General features: G+C 36.3%; 2 protein-coding genes across 3 annotated transcripts; one reads left to right on the top strand and one right to left on the bottom strand.

The window, feature by feature from the left end:
* The first annotated feature begins 606 nt into the window (after window positions 1-606).
* LOC120070631 (uncharacterized) lies at window positions 607-4,210 on the top strand. Its single transcript, XM_039022453.2, has 2 exons — window positions 607-3,486; window positions 3,577-4,210. The coding sequence occupies exons 1-2, from the start codon at window positions 858-860 to the stop codon at window positions 3,990-3,992; spliced, it is 3,045 nt and encodes a 1,014-aa protein (XP_038878381.1). The 5' UTR covers window positions 607-857; the 3' UTR covers window positions 3,993-4,210.
* A 152-nt stretch (window positions 4,211-4,362) lies between these two features.
* HXK2 (hexokinase 2) lies at window positions 4,363-8,653 on the bottom strand. Of its 2 annotated transcripts, XM_039022455.2 has the most exons (10): window positions 7,986-8,653; window positions 7,434-7,584; window positions 7,170-7,352; window positions 6,333-6,407; window positions 6,051-6,206; window positions 5,873-5,971; window positions 5,636-5,766; window positions 5,413-5,494; window positions 4,848-5,220; window positions 4,363-4,718 (listed from the first exon to the last, which is right to left on the bottom strand). In XM_039022455.2, the coding sequence occupies exons 1-9, from the start codon at window positions 8,246-8,248 to the stop codon at window positions 4,873-4,875; spliced, it is 1,488 nt and encodes a 495-aa protein (XP_038878383.1). In that variant the 5' UTR covers window positions 8,249-8,653; the 3' UTR covers window positions 4,363-4,718; window positions 4,848-4,872. The 2 variants fall into 2 exon arrangements, with proteins under 2 accessions (XP_038878383.1, XP_038878382.1); XM_039022454.2 differs by having other exon boundaries at window positions 4,363-5,220.
* Window positions 8,654-10,920: the final 2,267 nt, after the last annotated feature.

The raw sequence follows: 10,920 nt of genomic DNA, 5'->3' as shown, positions 1-10,920 counted from the left end.
GTAAGGAATTAGATTTCTTTTTCTCTAAAAGGCTAGAAAGTAGATGTTGAAGGAACATTTGCGCAACAACAACATATCAATACACAATCGAACGATAATATGCCCCGTACAAATATATATAAATATTCAAAACCATCCTAAAGAAACATATTAATTTTTTGCCTAAACTCCAGACTACGTGAAATCATTTGTAAAAATAAGTTTAATTTTAATAAATATTATAATGACTTTCACGTTCAATATATAGAACATACTTCAAGAAGCCAATAATAGCTACTCGAGTTTCAAATATCACTCAACACGAGTAGCTAAGGTTACAACAATGAATAAACCCAAAATACACAAAAGAACTAAGGAAAAAGAAAAGAAAAGCTTCTAATATCACAAGCTTGTATCCACAAAAAAAGGGTAAGGACTCTAAAAGAAAGAAGAGGAAGTAAAAGTTCTCTTGTATACTCAAACCACATTTAAGAAAAGAAAAAAAAAATAATTTCTTGCATATAATATTCGTAAGCAAAATAAAAATGAAATAATATATTTGACAACGTAAACATAAATATAACTCAACTCACGCGAACTTGTAATATTAATTAAGGTTGATTATATAATTATTAATTCAATATTTAAATTGAAAGAAGCCTAATAATAAAGCGGAAAATAAAAATAATAATAAATAGAAACATGTTGGCCTCATTTTATATGAATTCAAGAGACGAAATATTGAAGCAAACAAAAACTTCGGCTATGAAGCTTCGTTTTACTTTCACACTTCACCTGCAACATTTCTACCACCAAAAAAAATAACAAAAAATCCGCCATAGCCAAAAACCTTCAAACAATTTCTTCATCTTCTCCACATGACGACATCTCTTTCTTCTTCTCTTCTCTTTTTTCTGAAGCCCATTTCCTTCTTCTTCTTCCTCTGTTTCCACCATGCCAATTCCCAGCTCTACCAACAAGAACACTCTGTTTTGCTCCGATTGAACCAGTTCTGGCAAAATCAAGCTCCAATCAGCCATTGGCTTTCCTCAAATGCTTCTCATTGTACATGGCCGGAGGTTCAGTGTACCAACGACTCTGTCACTGCCCTGTCTTTCACTTTCTACAATTTGAACGGAACCTTCCCCCCTTTCATTTGCGATCTCAACAATCTCACCCACCTTGATCTTCAACTCAATTTCATCACCGGTGGCTTTCCGACCACTCTTTACGATTGTTCCAACCTTACTTACCTCGACCTCTCGCAGAATTTATTCGACGGGACGATCCCTGATGACGTCGACCGCTTGTCTCGCCTCCAATATCTTAATCTTGGCGGCAACAGCTTCTCAGGGGAAATTCCGGCGTCTATTTCTCGGTTGTCGGAACTTCGGTTCCTTCATCTTTATGTGAATAAATTCAATGGGACTTACCCATCTGAAATCGGTAACTTGTTGAATCTGGAAGAATTGCTAATGGCTTACAATTCAAATCTGCAACCGGCTGAATTGCCGTCCACTTTAGCGCAATTGAAGAAATTGACGTATTTATGGATGACAGAGTCGAATGTAATCGGTGAAATTCCTGAATGGATTGGAAACTTGACCGCCCTCGAGAAATTGGATTTGTCGAAGAACAATTTGATTGGGAAAATCCCCAGTAGTTTGTTTACGTTGAAGAATCTCAGTGTAATTTATCTGTACAAGAACAATCTATCAGGAGAAATTCCTCAGCGGATTGATTCTAAAAAAATCACCGAATACGACTTTTCGGAAAATAATTTGACCGGAAGAATTCCGGCAGCTATCGGCGATCTACAGAATCTGACGGCTCTGCTTCTGTTTTCAAATCAGTTATATGGAGAAATCCCAGAAAGCATCGGCCGTCTTCCATTATTAACAGACATCCGATTATTCGACAACAATTTAAACGGTACACTGCCACCGGATTTCGGCCGGAATTTGATCCTCGAAGGTTTTCAAGTGAATTCCAATAAACTCACCGGAAGCTTGCCGGAGCACTTGTGCTCCGGCGGTAAGCTCAAAGGAGTGATTGCTTACGAGAATAGTCTTAGTGGGGAGCTACCAAAATCTCTTGGGAATTGCGATAGCTTGATCATCGTTGATGTTCAAAAGAACAATTTTTCAGGGGAAATTCCGGCCGGTCTATGGACGGCTCAGAATTTGACTTATGTAGTGATGAACAACAATTCTTTCACAGGCGATTTTCCGAAGAGAGTTTCCAAGAATCTTGCGAGATTTCAAATCAGTAACAACAGATTTTCAGGGGAAATTCCATCGGAGTTATTTTCATTTTGGAATGTGACAGAGTTTGAAGCAAGCAATAATCTGTTGACAGGACAAATTCCTGAAGAACTCACTGCTCTTTCAAAGTTGAACAAGCTTTCGCTTCATGGAAATCAACTCACTGGGGAGCTTCCAAAGAAAATCATTTCATGGAGATCATTGCAGAGTCTTAAACTGAATCGAAATCGTCTTTCTGGTGAAATACCTGATGAACTTGGCGATTTACCGAACCTTAATGATCTCGATTTCTCGGAGAATCGACTTACCGGGACAATTCCGACTGAGCTAGGAAAATTGAATCTGAATTTCCTTGATCTTTCTTCAAATTTTCTGTCTGGGATAATCCCATCTGCATTTGAAAATGCAATCTTTGCAAGAAGCTTTTTGAACAATCCGGGTCTTTGTTCGAACAACGCAGTTCTAAATCTCGATGGCTGTAGTTTGCAGAATTCGAGGAAGATTTCGTCGCAGCATCTTGCTCTGATCGTAAGCTTGGGTGTAATAGTATCGATACTCTTTGTAGTTTCTGCTTTGTTCATAATCAAAATCTACAGGAAAAGTGGAAACAGAGCAGATATTGAATGGAAACTGACCTCATTTCAGAGGCTGAATTTCTCGGAGGCAAATCTTTTATCTGGGCTATCGGAGAACAATGTGATTGGGAGCGGTGGATCCGGGAAAGTTTACCGGATCCCGGTGAATAGTTTGGCTGAAACAGTGGCCGTGAAGAAGATATGGAACAACAGAAAGTCAGACCACAAGCTCGAGAAAGAATTCATGGCGGAAGTGAAAATCCTCAGTTCGATTCGACACAAGAACATAATCAAACTCCTCTGCTGCGTTTCCTGTGATACTTCACGGCTTCTCGTTTACGAGTACATGGAGAAGCAAAGCCTCGACAAATGGCTACACAAGAAGAACTCACCGCCGAGAATTACAGGGTCGGAACCTATTTGCGGTGTTACCCTCAATTGGCCGACGAGATTTCAAATTGCAGTAGGGGCAGCACAAGGCCTGTGTTATATGCACCATGAATGCTCCCCGCCAGTAATTCACAGAGACTTGAAGTCCAGTAATATCTTACTGGATTCAGAATTCAATGCCAAAATAGCAGATTTCGGCTTAGCCAAGTTGCTCATAAAGCAAGGGGAACCGGCCTCAGTCTCCGCCGTTGCCGGCTCTTTTGGATACATAGCTCCAGGTAAGAGAAATCCCAATTCAAACCTATCAGAGAATTTGATATGAGACGTTAATAGGAAAAACTAAAAGCTTGTTTCATTTCTATCTGCAGAGTATGCTCAGACACCAAGAATTAACGAGAAGATCGATGTGTTTAGCTTTGGAGTCATTCTTCTGGAGTTGGCAACTGGAAAGGAAGCTCTCGACGGCGATGCAGACTTGTCTCTGGCGGAGTGGGCATGGGAGTATATTCAACAAGGCAAGCCACTAGCCGATGTGTTGGATGAGGATGTGAAGGAACCACAATATCTTGATGAAATGTGCAGTGTTTTCAAATTGGGTGTGATTTGCACTTCCGGTTTGCCGACCAACCGGCCGAACATGAACCAGGCATTGCAAATCTTGATCCGTAGCCGAACCTCGACACCCCCAAACAATGGAGATAAAAAAAACAGGGACAGCGAAAGTACGCTGAGGAACAATGACGATTACTTGAAAGATGTAACAGTCAAAGGTTCTCTCCAATAGTCTCTTTTTTTAGGATCAAGATTCACCATCACATGTTTTTGAACCTTGGTCGTTAAATATAATGTGGAGACTGAAGAGGACCCAGCACTCCAGCCACTGCTCCGAGCAGAAATTGCTAGAGTTGATAGGTCGGCTCGGTCTCTTTGTAAATTTTGAATAACAATCCATGTCACGTGTATTTTAAGAACTACAATAATAATAAATGAGAACTCATTCAACTCTAGGAGCGTCAAACGGTTTCTCTACATTGTTTTAGACGAGCATTTTCAGTTACTCGTTTCGGAAGCTTTGACTTTCTACATGAAAGAACAGTACTAAGTATCTGAGTATTGAACACTGCTGATGATAAGACAAAAATGGCTACCAGAAAGAACAATGGAAAAGGAAATTCTTTATTTGTATACTTGATGAAAGTTCATGAATCATCGAATGATGGATTTGATCTAATTCGAAAGGAGAATTTCAACAGCCTGCTGACAATCCATATGGTTCTAATTTATTTAGCAAAGGAACTGGAGAAGGATGATTTCATCGGAGACGCTGGCGAGGAGGGAAACCTCTCGTCCCCATTTATTAAACATGTCAGAGCCAAAGGACGGACTTGTGCCCCAATGCCATCAACATCGTCTCCAACATCATAAAGATAGAGGGAGCCACTTCAAAATCGTGGGGGGTTTTGCAGGCAAATCTACCATATAATTGATCCATTGCTGGAGATGATATGCTCTGAACCATAAAATTAACGACTTAAGAATCATTGAAACGAGGAGCCTAAATAATCTCAAGTCTGCAAGAAAAAAGAATACAAGTTCTTTTACAACAAAAAATTGGAACTATTTCATTCTTTTGAGCTACCTTGGCTGGCTTTGGACTCCTTTTTTCAGGAATCCTCCACCCCAAGATACTGGGAGTGAGATGCTGCGAGAAGTGCTGCTCCAATGCCAGAGCCATCGTTTGAGTGCTCGATCACAAAGTTGTCTGCAACTTTGTCTCCCAGTAATTCCTTGAGTGAACTCTCCAACGAGTTTCTAAATTTAGTGTAGTGCTCAAATAACCCACCATCAACAGCTATGACAGATTTCTGGTTATCCCCATCTTTTGGGGTGTCTCTTCCCAATTTCTTGATGATCCCATAAATACCAGCAGCTGATAGGCGTGCACCACGAACGGCAACAATGTCACACAGCACAAAGACGATTTTTCTCATAGGGAGGGGACTGTTAGATACCTGACACAGAGACCAGATTTTCATGTCAGCAAAGGTGTGAGCTTTGGTGATCATTCCACAATGAAATGACTAGGAGATTTTTGCCTTTCATGAGTCAACAAAAACTCAAATGACCAAGAGAAGTGATCACTTGGTTCCTGAAAATGCTCAACTAATGGAAAAAACTAGGAAGAAAGGGAATTGAATACAAACCTCCAAAATGTCATTCAGCTTGCTTCCGACAACTCTCAGATCTGGAGATGTATCATGATGCATGGCAGACATGTCCGGAGTCCTGCATAAATACAAAAAAACCAACTTTATAGTTGAAATACAGATAAAACTTTTTACACATTCATTTTACAAATAAAGTAATGAAAAAGAGAGCAAGGTCGGTCAAAAAGCATGTCCCATTGCAAGTGAGCAAGAATAATACCTAAGAATGAAAGGTTTTTTTAGTTTAGGCGGAACAACATCACCAAAGAGGGCAGCTTCTTCAGCCATCCTACACAGAACTCTGCGAACTATTTCTCCTAGATACATACCAGATATCATCTTCTCAAAAATCTGTAAGATGGCCACAAGATGTGTATTATATATAGGATAGCCAATTTGGCAACTTGAAATGAAAAAGACTAGCAGATGAACAGCTCAAAGAAAAGAGGAGCTTTACCTGTTCCCCGGGGTTTAAACTTTCCAAGTCTAGGGCTTGATCATATTCGGTGATTGGAAGATGAGAAGACCGGAAGTTGCCCCATTCCATGTTAATAACCTGTTAGTTTGAAAGAACGTTAAATATGGTACACAAATGAAATATAATAAACAGAGCCACGGTTAGTATTCTTACTAACCATCTCTCCTGATTGAGGTAGAAGGCCTTGCCATTTAGGAATTGCATGTGCCCGCTCCACATATGCAGCATTTGTTCCAGTTCCCAGAATCACGGCAGCAATAACATTATCATTATTGTATCTGCCTCCAGCTAATGTGCCGATTGTATCATTTACCTGAATCACATAGACTAGTTAGAATGTCCAACACAGTGAGGAGCAAAAATCATGGGGAAATTCACATCGCAGAGTTGTAAGAAATGCCTCTTAAAGATCTAGGAGATAGTGAATCAAGGGCAATACCAAAGCTGCCACACGCATATCCAATCCAATCTTTTCCATGGCCTTTGTTAATTCTCCTACCACATCTTGCCCAACCTACATCAATATCATCCAGAAAAGATGCAGCAACGGCTGAGAAATGTACTATATTTGAAGTCATAAACTAGATAGATCATACTGTACAGTGGTAACAATTAAAGAGCACCATGCGGTCCAGAAAATTTATAGTACATTACATTAGCAAAGGAAAGCAATATTCATAAATTCCGAATGAGGACTACTGCTTCAACAGGATCGTAATCCAAATGAATTCCCATGCAATTTATCTATCCTCCAAAATTGCAAATCAGATAACAGTAAAAAACTTCTTAGTTACATTTCAATTTCCAATAAAGAAATTTTATAGTTAACAAAGCTTGCAGAGAATTTCAGTTCTTTCATAAATCAGGTAATTTGATTGTTTGTTTTCTTTCTATCAATCTACCGATTATGAATTATCTACCAACACTTTGATTGGTTTGGACACCTTTCACAGGCACTTTAAATCCCTAAAGGCAAGAACAAAACACAGTCACAGTCACCTACCTTATTAGTTTATTTCGTGTCACAATGACATCAAAGCTAAGGTGGCTTCCAGTACAAGATTACCATTACATAAAGAGGAAGATGCACGAAAAGAACACTAGTTCCCTAAGAGTTATAATCGATAGCTTTCAGGTTCAATGTTCTTAACATATACTTTGATTTCCATTTTTCGGGTTCTATACATATGGTGAAAACATTTTTCATAACAAATAGAAAGAGATGGCTGTACTAAACAACACAATGATGATAGATATCAAGGTAAGAAGTACTAACTGTGTCCTCGATGTTGAATCCCTTTGTCCACTTTATAAGTGTCCCCGAGGCAATAGATGTTTGTCTAACTGGGAAAGAAAATGTAAAACCCAGCTCTCTTTGTCTACCAGATACTGGGTGATAGCCATCACCTTCTTCTTCAACAAATTTTGCAAGTGCTTCAGCTATAAAACCAAATAAGGCCTGAAAAACATCCTTCAATCAGTTCTGAGAACTTAAAACATGGAATCTTAGCCTAAGAAATTTACTATTAGAAATACTAACCTCTGAAGATCCGGTCATTAAATGCGGAGGAATCGAAACTTCGACGAATTCCTGCCTAGCAACACGGTCATCCTTTCCTCCCAATTGTACACGCAACACACGGAAGTTTGTTCCCCCAAGGTCTAATGCATAGAACAACCCTTTCTCGTCCCTAATAGTAATGACAAGAAAAATGACAAAGGGGAAAAAAAATCTTCCCTTCAGTTTTTGTAGCAACGGGAAAGAGGGAAAGATGGAGATTACATCAAACAACAGCAAGTAATGAGATAACAAACTATACTCAATCAGTCTAATTTGTGCATTATTAACTAAATGAAGCACAACAGCTTCAAGCATTCAATTTGGTAGTAGATTTAAATCAAAAGGACAAAAATAACGATTGAATTAAAGGGAAATTTTCACTTTTTTAAAAGTTGAATTGCCAGTTTTCGATGAAGGGTTTAAGGTTTGTCTTCATTTTAAATAAAAAGGACACGTTAAAGTTTCTACCAATTTAATCAGAACCCAAAGAGAGAAAGAAAAATGAGGAGAAGAGAAAGAAGATAAAATTACCCAGTGGGAAGATTATCCACATAACTAATAAGCATCTTGAGCTTACTTCCACCTTCAGATGCGAGACCAGCATGCATCTCCACAGTCATAGCCTCCGCCACTTGTTTCAGCTTCTCCGTGGGAGTTCTACACTTTTCCTCAAACTCCTTCAAGATACCCATCGGTTTACTCCACTTCCCGCAGTTCTTCATCCGGTGACGCACAACCAACGCCGCCGCCACGGCGGCGCAAACCACAGCCGCTCCGACAGCTACCTTCTTCATATCGAAAAGAAACAAGTGAATAGATAAGATTGAAGCGGTGAAAATCGGAAGCAATAACAGAAGGAAAACAGAGATTTTCCGATGGGAGTGATCAGAGATTCATTGTGGTTAGGAAAAAGGCGTGGAAATGAAGGGACGAAGAAGGAAAGAAAGAGGAAAGGCGAAGGTGGGAGATCGAAGAAGAGAATTGAAAGGTGAAATTGATGTTGTTATTGGAATGAATCTCTGGTTCACACATGAAGAAGAAGAAGAAGAAGAAGAAGAAGGAATCGAGAGAAATGAGATTGAAGAAGAAGGGAAGGGAGGAAGGCGGAACCACGTTCTTTATTGTAGGGGTTGGGAAATTGGACAAGCTTTTGACTTAAAATTACGGTTCTAACCTTTAATACCACATTCCAATTTCCTTCTTCGCCACATGTTTATCTCCGTCTTTATCCATTTTCCTCCCTTCAAATTTTATTTCTATTTCTTCCCTACCTTTTCGATCTATTTTTTCTTCGGTCTCGGTTGATGTCAAATTTTGATCAAACAAAACCACACCTGATTTCACGTGACAACAACACATGAGAAGACCAACTAAATAAACAAAAATTATTCTAATACCTTAAGTTTTACTTCTACATTATCAAGTTCTTACTTCCACTCTAAATTACCTCATATCGATTATAATCATGTATTTATAATAAAAATGAGATAAAGTTTACCTTTTCTTCATCTTATTAGATAAATCTATTTTATCTATTATTTATATTCCTTTATCTTTTACTGGGTCTTTTTGTTTATCTTTTAGCCTTTAAATTTTTAGTTTGTAGGTTTGAAAATGTTATAATGTTAACCTTCATATTTGAATTTTCTTTCCTTTAGTCCATAAGTTTTAAGATCTAAATTTAATCTTGAATTTAAAAAATAAAATAAAATAAAATCACTTTTTGAATTTGGTGTTAACATCTATTAATTAGTTTAAACAATTATGAAATTATATTTTAAATTTAATTTTAATTGTGATGATAAATAGTAAAGTTCAATTTTGATTCTTTTCAATTAATTAATAGACATTAATCTTGAAGATAAAAAGAATCGATATTAACTATGTGGACCTTGAAACCTACGAACCAAATTGAAACATAACTCAAATCTTAATGATAAAATTGGAACATATGGACTATATTGAAACCAAAAAAGTATTTTCTCTATTGTTTAACACTAAATTAAGTTCAATTATAACAAATGATTTCAAAAATCAAGTCATTAAAAAATTTGTTTTATTTTTAAAAAAATGGCTTTGAATTTAAATGTGATTTTAAGTAAAATAAATAGGAACAAGTATAGTTTTGAAAAAACATAAAATTAAAAATAAAATGGTCATTAGTTAGGGTCTTAATAACTAGACTCTTATCTAACTAACATTTTAGATTTAGCTCTACTTGAATTATTTTCTTATGACCCATAATTTTCACTTGTACGACGGTTGTTGAGCGAATTTTTTTACATATATATATATATTAAACAGACCTCTCTAAAGGATAATTTTAATGCAATTGATTTGTACACTTCCATAATCAATTTTCACTACAATAATTGTCCTTTTTTTTCCAGGTGTAGTTTCTATGCTATGTATGTTCATGTCTAAAAACATGTCTATTTTTCTTTTATCAATCAAAACCCCTCTCATACCCTATGAGTTTCTTTCAAAGCATATATATATATATATATATATATATATATATATTGTGTTTGTTAATGATAATTGTACATATAAATATTATAGATATCGTACAATATAGTAACCACATGAGGCCTAATAAACTAGTTAAAATGTTGGTAATTTATTCGCAGCTTGAAAGTTTTTATTGTTACGGATAAAATTGGGTAAAATTGATTGTCATTTGTGATGGTCGTTCAAACTCATTAGCAATCCAAATAGTAATTGAGAAAACTTACATCAATAAACTTGTATGAAAGTGATATTTTGTCAAACTCACAACAATACTTATAATATTTTGTTTTTCCATGGGTGATGATCTAGGTGAAACCAAGCTTTGATCATGCTATCAATTTGAATGGTAGTCTCTATTACCTCAAAGAAACTGTCACGTGTGTCTTGCTTGTGAGAGACACATTGATGAATATTTTGACTTTTAACAAGTTAGAACGTTCGTTCTAATGGATTTAAGTTTATATAATATTTTAAATAAATTTATTATTTGAATAAGAAATCGTTATATGCTTTTCTTTTTTTTTCTTTTTTTGAAAAAAAAAAAAAGCGAGATAAATCAAAACTTCTTAATGCATTTATTTTGTTTTTATTTTCAACATTTGAGAATTTTCCAATCGTCCAATTTTGAAATCTCCATTTTTATAAGAATGTTTTCATGTAATTGCTTTGTTTCTTAATATTTCAACAAAAATCCAAGTCATAAATTTCGGTCAAATTAACAACGATATTATTGATTAATTAATTAATTAATTATTATTTTGGTTTGAGTAATGAACCAATTAATTAACAATGCCCATAGTTAATGGGTTTATGCTGTCTCGTGGAATTAATAATTCAGATAAATACACACAGGTTGAAGCAGAGCCCACAATTTTTTTATATAATAAAATATATAAACTGTGAATAAACATGATTTATTTCATATAATTAATTATTCAAATTGTAGATATTTTAA

This window comes from Benincasa hispida, chromosome 2 (genome assembly GCF_027475165.1).
Source record: "Benincasa hispida cultivar pf3 chromosome 2, pf3_genome.v1.1, whole genome shotgun sequence".
Classification (NCBI taxonomy): domain Eukaryota; kingdom Viridiplantae; phylum Streptophyta; class Magnoliopsida; order Cucurbitales; family Cucurbitaceae; genus Benincasa; species Benincasa hispida.
This window is presented reverse-complemented; position numbering and strand designations above follow the sequence as displayed.

Coding starts and splice junctions, on each gene's coding strand:
- LOC120070631 (XM_039022453.2), top strand. CDS start 858: ATGACGACATCTCTTTCTTCTTCTCTTCTCTTTTTTCTGAAGCCCATT. Junction 3,487..3,576: donor TTTTGGATACATAGCTCCAG/GTAAGAGAAATC, acceptor TTCTATCTGCAG/AGTATGCTCAGACACCAAGA.
- HXK2 (XM_039022454.2), bottom strand. CDS start 8,248: ATGAAGAAGGTAGCTGTCGGAGCGGCTGTGGTTTGCGCCGCCGTGGCG. Junction 5,972..6,050: donor TACCTCAATCAGGAGAGATG/GTTAGTAAGAAT, acceptor TCAAACTAACAG/GTTATTAACATGGAATGGGG. Junction 5,495..5,635: donor AAAAAACCTTTCATTCTTAG/GTATTATTCTTG, acceptor GTATTTATGCAG/GACTCCGGACATGTCTGCCA.